The sequence below is a fragment of the Vigna angularis genome, chromosome 3 (assembly GCF_016808095.1).
Source record: "Vigna angularis cultivar LongXiaoDou No.4 chromosome 3, ASM1680809v1, whole genome shotgun sequence".
NCBI classification, from domain to species: domain Eukaryota; kingdom Viridiplantae; phylum Streptophyta; class Magnoliopsida; order Fabales; family Fabaceae; genus Vigna; species Vigna angularis.
The window spans coordinates 25,023,907-25,040,355 of NC_068972.1; the positions used below are offsets into that span (position 1 = coordinate 25,023,907).

General features: G+C 34.8%; 1 protein-coding gene across 1 annotated transcript; it reads left to right on the top strand.

The window, feature by feature from the left end:
- Window positions 1-12,257: 12,257 nt before the first annotated feature.
- On the top strand, window positions 12,258-15,963 carry LOC108343929 (pectinesterase). The gene is made up of 3 exons (XM_017582380.2): window positions 12,258-13,166; window positions 13,406-13,566; window positions 14,939-15,963. The coding sequence occupies exons 1-3, from the start codon at window positions 12,361-12,363 to the stop codon at window positions 15,631-15,633; spliced, it is 1,662 nt and encodes a 553-aa protein (XP_017437869.1). The 5' UTR covers window positions 12,258-12,360; the 3' UTR covers window positions 15,634-15,963.
- The last annotated feature ends 486 nt before the right edge of the window (window positions 15,964-16,449 follow it).

A 16,449-nucleotide genomic window follows, 5' to 3' on the forward strand; every position in this document is an offset into this window, starting at 1 on the left:
GGATGCTATGATGATGAAGATGGTGTCAAGCTAGTGACGTTAAAGAAGCGCTTACTGGGAGGCAACCCAGCTTTCTAAACCTTTCTTTTTAATCAATTATTTTTTATTGTACTTTGCTTGAATGAACCACACTGCTTTGATTCAACTGTGTTGTGTTTTGTTATGAGTATTGCTTTGTGATATTCTAGTGTATTGATTGATGTTGAGATGATGCATGATGTGCTGATATACAGGTGATGGCTCACAGTGTATGAAACAGGTGCTTGAGGTAAAACTTGATTGAAATACTAAGCAGGGTGTTTTTCTAAATTCTAGGACTTGTGAGTTTACCTGTGTGAGATTTGGGCTTCAGAGTTTTTTGTGAATAATTGCTATTACTTTGGAAGAATGAATGATTTTGCCCAAATTTTCTGTGATTGAACTACTTGCTTGCAGCTTTCATATGATCAAGGCCATCTTTTGTTGTCCCTTATTCTTTTAGCCTTCACATGAATTTTTGCAAACTGAAAAGAGAATAAATTGTTCTAACCTTTGAACCTTGAGCCTTATGTATGTTTGAAAAACCTTTTTTTTGAAAATCTTTACCTTGAGTTGAGTTGAGAACATTTGATGAGGTATTGACGAAGGTTCAAGTTTGGGGTTGCTGGAAAGATTGAGAAAGGAAAAATAAAAAGCATTGAGCTAAGCAGTGAGTACTTGAAAAGCAAAAGCAAAAGAAAAAGAAAAATGAAAAGAAAAGAAAAGAAAAGCTGAATGCAAGGGAAAGCTGGGAAAGAGAAAGAGAGTTTGTGCTTGAATGATGAAATCATAAATGTCCCTCTTAACTCAAGGATTTTGCTGACCAGAAAAACCAATTTCCTTCCTAGCCCAACCATGTTACAAGCCATAAAAAGCCCTTGTGATGAGAACTTGCTTGTGAGTTTGTTTGATTGTGGTTAAATGAAAGACAAAGTTAACTTGTGTGACATTGTGATAGCAGAGTGAAAAAGACACCAACACCTTACTATACACCTTTGAGTTGAGTGATACACTTTTGAGTGCTTGAGTGATACACTTTTGAGTACTTGAGTGAAACACTTTCCTTGGTGAGGAGTAGTTCTTTGAATTTCTAATTACATCTTTGCTTGGTTGATTAATCATTCTTAAGGATAGCATCTATTGAATTATATGAGCATCACATTGATTTTGATTGGATTAAGACATCTGCACATCTTGACTGACATCCTTATGCTAAGTTGATAAAAGTGATTTCTTGTCCTGAAAGAAAAGGGTTTTGAAAAATGTTGAATCATTGTAGTAATTGTTCTGAAAAGCTGAGTTACAATCTGTTTTGCTTGAGGACAAGCAAAGTTCTAAGTTTGAGGTTGTGATAATAGTTGAAAATACTGTTATCTGTGATGTAATTTTGATACTAAATGCACCCTTTTCTACTTAGAAACTTGCTTGAAATCACCTTTTCTACTTAGAAACTTGCTTGAAATCATGATTTTATGTTAAGTTGTGTAAATAAGAGAGTTGAGGTTGAACATAATGATTTTACGACTAAATTCCCTTGTTTTAGTAGGTCAATGAAGTGATTTGGAAGAGGAGTCAAAGTATGAAGGAGTCGGAACTCAAGGAGCAAGCAGAACTGTAGAAAAAGAGAAAAAAAACGCAGTGCTGAAAAAATCCGCGAGGCTTGGGCGCCCCTCAGGGAGGCTTGAGCGCCAAAAGTGCACCGCACACCGCCTGGGCGCCCCTTTTGGGCGCTTAAGCGCCAGAAAGTACCGTTCGACGCCCGGGCGCCCCACTTAGGGCGCTTGAGCGCCAGCGACATGGTCGGACTTCGTTTCTGTTCTGTTTTCGTTCTATCTAAAGGACCCAGACATCCTAGATTTTGTATCTTTGGCAGGAGGAGCGCAACAGCAAACTCTTTCAGTCTCTAGAGGCAGATTTGGATGCGGGAGCTTCCATCATCAACTTTTAGGGTTTTTCTATCTCATTCTTCTCCATTATTCATGTAGTTTCATCATGTCTATGGTGAACTAAACACTATTTGTTGTTGGGGGTATGAGTCTTGTTGAATTACTCCCAAGAGTAATATTTCTCAAGGATGAGGGTATGAGTCTTGGTCTTTTTAAAGCTCTTGATCTTCACATTTAATTACTAGGAATGCTAAGAATTGCATGAACTAGTGATTAAGGACATACTTATTTCGCCGAGGGATCGGGTTTAAGCTATTTAGTGAGTGACGTTAACATTAATGCATAAAGAAGAATTCTTACATACATGAGAGTGAACTTGGTGAAATCTAACCCCAACAACCTACTCATCTCATATTAAAAACAACATACGTTCATCACTGTGCTATTCTGCTATTGATCAAACTGCATTCATATTTAATTTTCGATCTTTGCATCTGAAACCAATGATCTCGTTTTCTTTAAGTCTTAATTAATCGAGTTATCACACGATTGTCTAGTGCCGAGAGTCTCTTGGGATACGATACTTGGTCTTACCATTTTATATTACTTGTGCGATTCGGTACACTTGTTGATCCATCAACGGATTGCAGGAAAGGAGGTTCAGATACTGCTTGACAGTGGCAGCAATGATAATTTCTTGCAACCTAAACTGGCCAAGTTTCTTAAGTTACCGGTGGAACCTGCTTCAGGTCTTCAAGTGTTAGTTGGTAATGTAAACACCTTATCAACTGAGGGCAAGATTTCCGAGCTGCAAGTACAGGTGCAGGGTCAGATTCTCAACCTACCTATGTATTTACTACCAGTTTCTGGTGCTGATTTGGTTTTAGGGGCAGCCTGGCTCGTTACCTTGGGGCCACACATTGCTGATTATAGCTCATTGACCATTAAATTTTACAAAGATAAAAAACTGGTGACATTAGTTGGTGAAACACAGAAACCTATTGGGTTAACACAATTCAATCAGTTGAAGCGCTTGAGCCACACCCAGAGCATTGCTGAGATATTTACTCTGGAACTATGCTCCACTTTTACTTTCCAAGACCATTGGCCAAACTGTCTTCAGAATATGGATCCGGAGATAGCACTCTTAGTATATACTTATAGAGGAATATTTGCTAAACTTGTTGGATTGCCTCCTCCAAGATCTCAGGATCATAAAATTCCCTTAATCCATGGTAGTGATGCAGTGAAAGTCAGACCCTATAAATACCCATACAGTCAAAAACAACAAATAGAGATCATGGTGCAAGAGATGCTTCATAAAGGGATAATTACTCCAAGTTCAAGTCCTTTTTCTTCTTCAATAATTTTGGTCAAGAAAAAAGATGCAACATGGAGATTTTGTACTGATTATAGGGCCTGAATGTCATCATAGTGAAGGATAGCTTCCCAATTCCCACTATAGAAGAACTTTTGGATGAATTGTTCGGAGCTAAGTATTTTTCTAAGCTGGATTTGTGAGCTGGTTATCATCAAATTCTGGTGAATGAAGAAGATCGATACAAAACAGCCTTTAAAACTCATCAAGGCCATTATGAGTGGTTAGCTATGCCATTTGGGTTAACCAACGCTCTTGCAACATTTCAGAACCTAATGAATGACATATTCCAAGGGCTATTGAGGAAATCAGTTTTGGTGTTCTTTGATGATATATTGGTCTATAGTCCATCTTGGTCAGCCCACTTGCATCATTTACAACAAGTCTTGCAGATTCTTGAGGATCATGTGTTGTATGCAAAACTGTCAAAATGTTCATTTGGGCTAGAACAAATTGACTATTTGGGACATATTGTTTCTAGCAGTGGAGGGCAAATGGAAGCCAACAAGGTTAAAGCTGTGTTGTAGTGGCCTGTGCCAAAAACTATTAAACAACTCAGAGGGTTCTTAGGTCTCACAGGATATTATAGACGGTTTATTAGAGGATATGCAACAATTGCTAATCCTTTAACAAACTTATTAGATAAGGATAACTTTAAATGGTCAAATGAAGCATCTAATGCTTTTCTGTCCTTGAAACTGGCCATTACCACCGCACCAGTGTTTCTAAACCATTTGTGCTTGAGATTGACGCATCCGGGTCAGGAATTGGTGCAGTCCTAAGCCAGGACAGACACCCTATTGTCTTCTTTTCAAAGAAATTGTCCCCCAGATTAGCCAAGCAGTCAACCTATACACGTGAATTTTATGCTATAACCGAAGCCATTGCTAAGTTTAGGCATTATCTGTTGGGTCACAAGTTCATAATTCGAATTGATCCAAAGAGTTTGAAATCAGTCATGGACCAATCCTCCCCGAGCAGCAGGCTTGGCTGCACAAATTTTTGGGATATGACTTCACTATTGAATACAAACCAGGGAAGGAAAATTTAGTTGTTGATGCACTTTCAAGATCATTCTTCATGGCTTGTTCTCATGTCAATAATGATCTAATACCAAAGATTCAAGTAGCCTTACCTTCAGATCCAGAGCTGAACTCCATTATTGCTAATTGTTCTCAAGGGCAACTGGTTCATCCTCATTACTCTTGGCTAGGTGGAGTATTATATTGGAAAGAACGAATTTTAGTTCCAAATGAGCCAGTAATCAGAAACCAAATTCTCAGTGAATATCACTCATCTCCAATTGGCGGTTACTCTGGTATTGCCAGAACAATGACAAGAGTTTCAGCTCAATTCTTTTGGAAGAATATGCACAAAGACATTACCGCTTTTGTCCAACAGTGCATGGTCTACCAACAAGCCAAAACTTCAACAACCTTACCTGCAGGATTGTTGCAGCCCTTACTAATTCCTCACCAAATTTGGGAAGACATCACCATGGACTTCATAGTTGGGTTGCCACCATCTGAAGGATTTACAATCATCCTCGTGATTTTCGGTAGATTATCTAAGTATGCACATTTTGCACCACTCAAGTCTGATTTCAATAGCAAAAAAGTAGCATAAGTGTTTCTCTCTACAGTGGTCAAACTTCATGGGTTTCCAAATTCAATTGTGTCCGATAGAGACAAGGTCTTCACTAGCTCCTTTTGGCAACATCTTCTTAAGTGGAACCAAATTAAACCTTAGCACTGCTTACCACCCTCAATCTGATGGCCAATCTGAGGTGGTAAACAAATGCTTAGAAATGTACTTGAGATGCTTTACTTATGAAAATCCCAAAGCTTGGCTCAAATTTCTACCTTGGGTGGAATTTTGGTACAATACCTCATATCATCACAATACTCAAATGAAACCTTTCGGGATAGTTTATGACAGAGATCCACCAACACTTCTCATGTATCAGTACTCATCAATAGATCCCCCTTCAATCCAAGAAATGTTGCAACAAAGAGATACTATTTTGGCTCAATTAAAGTTGAATTTTCTTAAGGCCCAGGAAAGGATGAAGAAATATGCAAATCAGAAGAGAGTTCATCGGGAATTTGAGGTTGGTGATTCGGTGTTGGTTAAGTTACATCCATATAGACAACACTCTGTGGCTTTGCGCAAGAATAAAAAGTTAGGCCTCCGATATTTTGGATCTTTTCCTATTATGCAGAAAATTGGCACAGTTGCTTACAAACTTCTTTCGCCTCATCATGCGAAAATACATCTCATTTTTCACGTTTCTCAGCTAAAACTATTTAAGGGAGCGACTGATGTTGTTTATGTTCCCTTGCCTCTAACGACAACTATAGAAGGTCCTATTTTAACACCATTCAAAGTGCTCAGGCAGAGGGAAATTATCAGAGGTGCAACCACAATCCCTCAGATACTGGTCCAGTGGGAAGGCTTAGGAGAACATGAAGCAACTTGGGAAGACAAGGCAGACATAGTTGCAGGTTATCCAGAGTTTAACCTTGAGGACAAGGTTTGTTTTAAAGGGGGAGCATTGTAACAATAGCAAATGATGAGAAGGGTCATAGGAGGGAATTTAAGGCAGAATGCAAGGACAAAAGAGTCAAGAAGCTGAAGAAAATGTTGAGGCCAGCAGACACAACCAAGGACAAGTGGCACCACCTCATGAAGATGGCGTTGAAGGAAAGGAGAAACGTGTGAGGCAACCAAATGCACGTTTGAAAGGGTATCTTTGGGAATGAAATTAGTTATATAGCAGAGGGTGGGGTAGGAGAGAGGTGGACAATGATTGAATAGTCTTCTCTCTTTCTCTGGATGTATTCTTTATGTTGCTGACTATTGTCAGAGGTAACACATTATACCTTGTGCTCTTTTCAATTTAAAGGCAAACACCGACCCTTAGTCAATGGTTTTCCTGGTGCATTCGATCTCGGTGCTTATTTTCTATGCTTATCATATTGCATATATTACTATATATTACACTAACATGCATCAATACCACTTCTTCTGTGGATCTCAAACAGAAGATATGATGATTCTCAAAAACAAAATAAATGTAATTAGTACACCTAACGTTCAATTGAATTGTATACTTACGTTTATATCATTTTGGTATAAAAAAATAACATATATGCAAATATTATGCACAAGAAATTGTATTTTTTTCATTTTCTTTTTTTATTACAATACCTTTAAGTATGAATTTTGACATCTCAGTTATGTTAATTTATAAAATTCATCAATACTAATAATAAAAATAATAATAATAATAATAAAAATAAAAATAAAAATAATATTTAAAATCACATTTAATATATTTAAATATGTTAAATTATATTAAATTATTAAATTAAATTAAATACTTATTAAAATTAAATAAAAAGCAAAATTTTAAAAAAAATTCTTAATCGGATATCCATATCCGATTGATATATTATCGGATTTTTAAATCTATTAACAAATTTTAAATTTTAATAATTATTTAATTAAACTAATATTTTAATATAATATAATATATTTAAATATTTTTAATTGATTTTGAATACTATTTTTATTTTTATTATTATTACTTTTATTTTAGTTATTTTATTTTACTTTTTTAATAAAATTATTATAAAATATAAATAATATTTTAATAGTTATTAAATTAGAAAAGTATAATAAATAATATTATTATTTTTAATTAAATTAAATATTTATTAAATTTTAAATAAAAAGCTATTAACATATTTTACTGTATCCAATAAATAAGTTTTTAAAAATTTTGTTTTTATTTAAAATTTAATATCTGTTTAATTTATTGTAATATTTTAATATAATTTAATATATTTGAATATATTAAATCAAATTTTATATTATTGTTATTATTATTTTATTTTTTAATTTTATCATTATTACTTTTATTTTAGTTATTTGATTTTTATTTATTTAATATAACTATTATTATAATATAAATCATATTTTAATAATTATTAAAATATAAAATTATATTAAATAATATTTAAATTTTATATTAAATTATTATTAAAATGGTGCAGAGAAATTTTAATAAGAAAAAAAAATGAAAAGATATTTATTAAAGTGTCTTTAATAAGGAGAAAAAAACAAAAATATATTTATTAAGAAATAGAATTTTTAGAAAAGTTAAAGATCAAATATCATAAGGTTAAAAATGAAATTTTTGAAGATGTAGGAAGAGAGGTTGGAGCTGTAGAATGAACCACTCACATATATATTGCCCCACAAATCGAGAAGCTATGAAGTTCACCGATCACCATGTGCCACCGGTCCATGTGACTGACCACCATTCTGCACGCTTCGGGGTAGGCACAGTCGCATGCACAGCAAAAGTTCTGCTCCTCACAGTAATCATCAATACATCCCCGACAACTATTTTGGTCCACAAGTTCTAATCTCAATGCTTTCATTTGACATAGTCTCGACTGTTCGATTCGTAATAAATTTAAATGTATTATCTATTGGAGTTTTTATCGGTAGTTAATATATTATCACTTAAAGTTTTATGTATAGTTAAAATGTATTACTTATTGAAATTTAATGGATAGTTAATATACTTCTCGTTTGAGTCTTAGGAATAATCTCGTTTTTGTTTCATTTGAATACAATAGTTAAGAATATGTTTATAAATTATATTGTTGTTGATTGCATAAACAAAAACAATAACATACTTAAATACGATTTTTCACAAGAGAGATTTATTTATCTATAAATTAGAATCAACGCTAGAAGGTTTGAGTGTCTAAGTGTTTGAAAAAAAAAGAGAGAAAGTGAGATAGTAAATCTTATAAAGAGTGTGTCGTTGTTCAAATTGACAAAGGCAAGCAATTATAACAATTTGAGTCGCCATATGAAGTCTCTTCTTAACTTCCAAGACAATTTGGGAGGTGATGAAAAACGGTTATGAAGAATTAACAAACACCACAAATTGGTTGAATGTCCAAATGAATGCATTGAAAGCATGGCCTATGAAGGATAGGGCTGCTTTGTACATACTGTATTCAGTTGTTTATAAATTCAAATTTGAGAATTTCGCAAGTGTGAAATCTTTAAAAGAAGCATGGGATACACTATAGAAGACTTATTAGGGGGATGATTGAGTCTTCAACTTCAAACACTTAGGAGCAAGTTGAAGTGCATGAAGATGAAGAAGACTTAAGGAATAGTTGAGTACATAACTTGAGTAGAAATCATGGTAAACCAACTTGGCAGAAATGGAGAGACACTACCTACTAGCCAAGTTGTGGAGAAAATCTTGAAGTGGTTAACCGACAACTTTGAGAATGTGGTGCGCACGATTGATCTAAGGACTTGTCAACACTAAGAGCTCATCAAATCTCTTTAGGCGCACAAAGTAAAAGAAAAAGAAGTGGGAGCCACTTGATCAATTACTCCAAACAAATATATTAACTAAAATCATAACACTCAAGGTAGAGGACAAGACCAAGGAGGTATAGGAAGTGGTTCTGGTGGTAGAAGTTGAAGACAAGAAAAAGAGAAAGAATAATCCAGCAAAAAAAAGTAATGCGAAAGAGTACGAGATCCATGAAGAGGAGATCGATAAATAAACTCAAATATTGAGTGCTTTGAATGTGGCAAATATGACCATGCAAAGGAGTGCTACTTGGACAAGTGTTTAGTTGTGTCGATCCAAGAATGGAAGAGAAGAAACAAGCAACTTTCTCACATATGATGTTGAAGAGAAAAATACTATGTTGTTAATGATGCAAAAGTTGGAAATTGGTCTAAGTTCAGGGACCATTCATACAATGCTTGGAGTCGTTCTTAACATGGGTAATAGCTTGGGCACCAAGTACATAGAACTGAACAACTTAGTAAGATATTTGAGTTTCTCAGGTAACCTAGTAAGGCGCATGGATATCTCAATAGCCCCGTAAGGGCTATGGAGAGTTCGATAGAGCACACAAATAACTTGGTAGGGAGCCCAGGTAGCTTAGTGGAACATTTAAATATCATGAATAAGCCAATGGAGTAAGTGGAGGGCTTGAATAACTAGATGATGCGTATGGAAAGCTCAATGATGCATCTATACAACTCATATATCTCAAACATGTACAAATACGAGCTTGTTATTCAAAGGTTAACTTGCAAAAGGTGATTTGCAACATAGAACAGAAAAAGGAGGTTACAGACAATGCAATCTTACATGCAAGCTTATAGAAACAAGCAAGTTTTGCATAAGTGACGCTTGAAACTTGAGCAAGATGTTTCAAGATTGCAAGAATAGTTGCAAGCTAAGAAATATCTTTGAGTTGCATTGAATGAGAAGTGGTGACTTAAAATAGATGAAGAGATCAATGCGATTAAGCATAAAAATACATGAGCGTGGTTTGATCTTTGAAAAGGAGCTCGATCTTATTGGGACAATCAGTATCGCGCAACAGAGTAAAAGCGTTTAATAAACGAGCGTGTTACGGTCAATAACCAAGTTAAAAATAGTGAAATGGTTCTTTTTAAATTCATGATTTTCTTTCAAGACTTTTATTAAATAGTTTGAATGCTAAACAGATACGGTTAAAGAAAATCAACACAGAAAATTTTTATCCTGGTTCGAATAAAAAGATTCTACGTCCAGTCGTTAATCACTCACTATAAACAATTATTAACTTTTGACTAAAATATTAAGATTACAATAGGATGAAATAAAGAGTAAGAACAAAAGAGTAAGAACAGAAAACACCTTCCTTCGAAAAACGAACGGAAGAATCTGCTCAATCAACTTGAAGAGAATTGCTTCGACCTTAGACCCACTAAGCGCAAGCTTCTCTTATTCACAAGACTTGTATGAGCAAACTAACACTTGAGAACTTCCTCAGACAAATTCTGTATTCTCAAAGGACCTAGATTCCTTCTCACTCTCTTCCCTTAGGCACACAGCTCTAATACTCTCAAAATGAAAAGATTCTTTCTAAGAGCTGTGAAGACCTCTATTTATAAGCTTAGGTTCGTGCAGGGTTAGAAACTGAAAAGACATCTCCCAACTGCCAGTGATAATCGATTATTTGTGTCCGTTATGGGGTTTTCAAAAAGAGATAATTGATTATCCTGAGGAATAATCGATTATTTGCACGACTTAGGCAATACTGACTCAGACTGGAATAATCGATTATTTGCGCAAGCAATTCTTTTTCAAATGAACACGTGATAATCGACTATTACACCAAATAATCGATTATCTGTGCAAACTTTCTAAAGACAGGAAAACTTCTAAGTGTTTACATCAACAAAGTTGTTCCTATTACAATTTATTCTACAAAAATGCTTTTAAAATAAATACAACAAGAGTCTTGAAGTTCTTGATCTTGTAGCATCATCAAAACCATAATATCTTTAAGACACCAATGGTCCACATTGGTAACAGATCTATTACAAGAACCTAGTTAATAACAAGTAAGCTATAGTGAGAGTAAAAAAAAAGTTGACTACGGTGAGAGAAAAGAACAAGTCAGCCATTGTGAAAGTGAAGAACAAGTTGACCATCCAGATAGTGAAGAAATCACTATTGATAAAAGAAGCAAGCACGATGTGCGTTTTCATTCATTTGAGAACAAGAAAGTAAATATTAGTGATTGCACATGGAAAGTTGCGATGAAGGATAGAAGAAGTGAGATGAAGGACAAAATAACCATTTAAGTTTACAAGGTAGTTTTGTTGGGTTTCGAATAAACTTAAATGTATTAGGCATTAGAGTCTTTATGTGTAGTTAATTTATTAGCCGTCGGAATCTTATGGGTAACTAGTGTATTAGTCATTGGAGTCTTAGGACACTTAATCTATTAGTTGGTTTTATAAATTTTTGTCTATTAAAGTACAATGGTTAGAAAATCATAAGTCAATAAATTGTATTGTTAATTGTATGAATAACACAACAACATAGATGAATAAGTTTTCTCAAAGGGGAGATTTATTTGTTTACAACAATTCACAGGTAGAGATGGTAAAAATACACACGTCTTTGGATATTTACAACTAAAATCTACTATTGGAAGTAAATGGATAGTTCACACGAATACTCACAAATAATGAATAACAAATAATTTAATACCTGCCTGTAAACGAATTAAATGTGATCATTATATTATCCGTATCTATAACTATTTATCACAAGTAAAAAATTAAAATTAAAATTATATTATATTTTATAATTTTTATAATTTTATTTACATTTCATTTTAAAAATCTATAAATTATTTTTTTTAAAAACCCCGTGATATCATGAATAATCTCAAGTTTTAAAAAATCTATTAATATTTTTAAAGGGATATATGGGTAACGAGAGATTTTAATGTGAGTATGGATAGAAACTTCCCGTATCTGAACTCTTGTCAACACTTACTCACAAGTAGGGAAACATATATATCTATTCGTGTGGTGCTTTTGTTTATTTTATGGACCCCAGTACGCTAACAAGAAATTTTAACAATTCTTTTACAATTTACTACGTATTATTTTATTGGTTCGTATTTTATTTGAAAGAAAAATCAAAAATTACATAACTCGTTGTAAAAAAGTTGTTAAAAAAGTGTTCAGAAGAATATTTTTTTTTATTAATAACTAATAATGCTCTTGGTTATTGTGTTGAGAAAATTAAAATATCTTTACAATATTGAAGAGAAAATGATATAGATGCTATATGGGATGAAGCTTTAAGGATTTTACTCATCAAGTGCAGGTTTCAAGCTAATTGGGTATATTTTTGTGTAAAGTTGACGCGGTGAAAAGAACTCTTTCCTAGAAAATTAAGCTGTGTTTTATAATTGAAGTGTTTCAAGTGGTTGATGTAGGAGCCAAGATGATAAAGGGTCTCACGCATAATAACACGTTGCATACTATGAGTTTAACAGAGTCAGTGAGCATGAGGTCCATGTCACATTAAAAAAGGTCCAGTTTCACACTGTCAACGTGAAACACCCCACTCCATTTTACAAGGCAACCACTCTATTTATCCACAGCTTGCACCCTCCTAGATGCACAAAAATCACACTTACACACACACACACACACAAAAACTAAGTCACCATGAACAACTTCACACTAGCATCCATTTTGACTGTCCTTTCTGCATTACTCTTCTTTGCAACTCATTTGACTAACACCCCAACAAGAGCCACACAGAAACACCTCCATTTCCAAAAGCACATACAAGTAGCTCAATCCACGTGCCAAGGAACACTCTACCCCGAACTATGTGTCTCAACCCTTGCCACATTCCCAGATCTTACCTCAAAATCTCTCCCACAACTCATTTCTTCTGTGGTCAACCATACCATCTACGAGGTAAAATCATCCTTCTACAACTGCAGCAGCCTCAAAAAGAAGATCAGAAACCTCAACCCACTTGATCAGAGAGCCCTCGATGACTGTCTCAAACTGTTCGAAGACACAAACCTGGAACTCAAAGCCACCATCGATGATCTCTCCAAGAGCACCATTGGGTCCAAGCGCCACCATGACTTGCAGACTCTGCTCAGCGGAGCAATGACCAACTTATACACGTGCCTCGACGGCTTTGCTTACAGCAAGGGGCGCGTCAGAGACAGAATCGAGAAGAAGTTGCTTGAGATATCGCATCACATGAGCAACTCCTTGGCCATGCTGAAGAAAGTTCCTGAAGTGAAGAAAACAACTTCGAAATCTGAGGTTTTCCCCGAATATGGAAAGATGAAAAAGGGTTTCCCCTCGTGGGTGTCCCCCAATGACAGAAAGCTTCTCCAAGCGTCTGTGGATGAAACCAAGTTCGATCTCGTCGTTGCCAAAGATGGCACTGGCAATTTCACCACCATAGGGGAAGCACTTGCTGTGGCTCCCAACTCCAGCACAACCAGGTACGTAACATAAAAGTTTTTTCTTTACGTGAAATTGATGTTATCATGAATTACAAAATTGAAACATAAAAATTATGAGAAGTTTAAAAAATCATTGTATAACTTTGCAACTAATAATGTAACTATAAATGTTGACTTTATGCATCATTGTATTATGTTTATTTTCACATAAGATTGAACACGACACAGTTGTTAAACATGTTAATTATATCTGTGTTGTTAAATGTGTGTGATGACAGGTTTGTGATACACATAAAGGAGGGGGCATATTTCGAGAATGTGGAAGTGATCAGGAAGCAGACGAATCTGATGTTTGTTGGAGACGGCATTGGGAAGACAGTAGTGAAAGGTAGTAGGAACGTTGTGGACGGGTGGACAACTTTTCAATCAGCTACTGTTGGTACGTCTTCTTCTTCCTTCCTTCCTTCGGTTAATATCGGATTAATTTTTTAACTTACTTCTGCTTCAGTGGTTTGAAATTGCACCTTAATTTGAAAGAAGAAAGAAAAGAAAAGATAAATTAGGGAAGGCTATAATAATCACTGTGGTATCTAGTTAGATTTAATCAGTAGTTTTGTCACTTATTAAATGGTATACCTGCTATGTCAAAGACAGAAAAAATCATTAGAAAAGGTTGGAACAAGAGAAACAAAATGGCAACTTGATGAGGAAGCCATTTAAAAATTAATAGAAAATTAAGTTGGATAGATGAGTTTGCAGTTAAATTACATGATATAGGAAAATGATTTTAAATGGTTTGAACAGACACCGAGTGGTTGGGTTTGTCAAGTCAGGGTGGTGCAGTTTACCGCGTGCATTGAATTGAAAAGTAGCGTTGTATAGGATGAAAGCAGAGGCTGATGCATTTTGATGCGCTCTGCGGTCCTTAAAATTCAGATATCACAGACTAGTGTCGGCTATATAGCAAATCCTTATTAATGTTACGACAGTTTGTAATTTAGATTCTTGTCATGTACACCAACTTGGTTTTGAATGTCTGAAATAGAAGTAGGGAAATTTGAAAAGATAAAAGGCTTTGCCCGCTTAAAGTATATTGGAAGAATCCGCTTTCCCGTGAATGAACATAATGCTGAAAAATGATAGGTGATTGGTCCATGTGTATTTGTGCTAGCCTTCTTTGATTTAATTATGAGCAGATGATGATACTGATTCTTTTATAATTAATTAATACAATGCTGGCTAGCTACATTCTAAAATGGTTGTTTTTCTTTGCCATCACTTTCCATCAATTATTCCTTTTCTGGGAATACATTACAAGACTCAAGTTTTTGTTTTTCAGTGTTCCTGTCTAACTTTCAATCATCTTGCAACACATCGGGTGATATCAATTGGATTTTCTTTGTATCACATCATAACACTAATAACATTTATATTTTCTTTTTCTATGGGTATTATATGGATATCAGTTATACCATTTTTCAATTAGATTGGTTCATAAGACAAAAATACAAAACGTGAAGGCAGGGGTTAGCATGTGATTATTTTAATTTATATTTTCACGAAAAGTAGAGTTAGCAACATTCTTGGGTCAAATTATAGGGTCCACATGTCTACCCACGCCCAACTAAAAGGGCATTCTATTATTTGGGTTTCCTTGTTATTTCTTCTATGTTTCGCCTTTTGCTTTTCTCTTTTTGCTTTTAACAAGTAAAAAAAGGCTTTAACTTTTTCTGGTGGCTCTTTAACGTTGAATCATGAATGATGACCCAGAATCTAATCCTTACACCTTTGACACTTATGGTATTTTGCAGCTGTTGTGGGAGAAGGATTCATAGCAAAGGGTATAACTTTTGAGAATTCAGCAGGGCCAGACAAACACCAAGCAGTGGCCCTAAGAAGTGGCGCTGACTTCTCGGCTTTTTTCCGTTGCAGTTTTGTTGGCTACCAAGACACACTTTATGTGCATTCCCTACGCCAATTCTATAGAGAATGTGACATTTATGGCACTGTAGACTTCATTTTTGGCAATGCAGCAGTGGTGTTCCAAAACTGCAACTTATACGCACGGAAACCAAACGAAAATCAGAAGAACTTGTTCACTGCGCAAGGCAGAGAGGACCCTAACCAAAACACTGGCATATCCATCTTGAACTGCAAGATTGCAGCCGCTTCAGATCTAATCCCTGTCAAATCCTCCTTCAAGAGCTACCTAGGTCGTCCATGGAAAACGTACTCAAGAACTGTTTATCTAAAATCTTACATGGAGGATCTGATTGACCCAGCAGGGTGGTTGGAATGGAATGAGACGTTTGCATTGGATACACTGTATTATGGAGAGTACATGAATAAGGGTCCAGGTTCAAACACAAGTGCCAGAGTTACATGGCCAGGTTATAGGGTCATAAACAGCTCCACTGAGGCAACCCAATTCACAGTTGCTCAGTTTATTCAAGGCAATGACTGGTTGAACACCACAGGCATTCCATTCTTCTCTGGTTTGAGTTGAGCAAGGATGAGCTTATATATGATAAAGTAGATGTTACACATTTTGGTTTCAGTATGACAGTTAATACGATTCTCTTGTTTTCATTCTCTGTCTTAACAAAGGTTGAGCATTGTTCTCAGTCCTCACCTCAGCAATCACGAGAATTATAAGGTTTACGTGTTTATTATTACTTAGTTCTTAATGTATAGGGCTATAGGCTATGATAGCCCCCCCACTATGTATCCAAAGTATAATCTTGTAAGGGACTGTTCTGTAAGTGACTAATCCCACTGGATATCCCCGTTATGTACTAATTTTCCTTTTTAGAAAAAAAAAAAAATGCTAAATGAAATGCACCCAAAAATAAAACTTTGTTTTTCTTAACAGAAAAAATAGTTATATGTTTCTTTAGAAATATATTCATGTATCTTGTGAGATTTTGAGATATGAAATTCATTTATTAAATAAGAGAAGCATGTGATTTTTTAATCGCTTTTTATTTAAAGAAATCAAATTTTGAAAAAAAAAAACAATTTTGTATATCCAATATTTTAATTTTAAGCGAAAATCTTGTATAAAAAACGGTTTCTTCAAAATAATGAATTCTCAACTAGAACCGAAAAAAAAATAGTAAACTTAATTTCACATGAAAATAAAATAATATATATAGATAGATATAGGGCGATCTTTTGGTATCTTTTTAAAATAAAAAGTTTTGTTGTCGTAAGAGGATTAATTAAATCATAACATGTGTAATAATTAAACCACATTTTCAAAGATTGGTTGAACCTCAAATCATTCAACCTTCTCGTATCACATTTGATAGCAAACAAAATT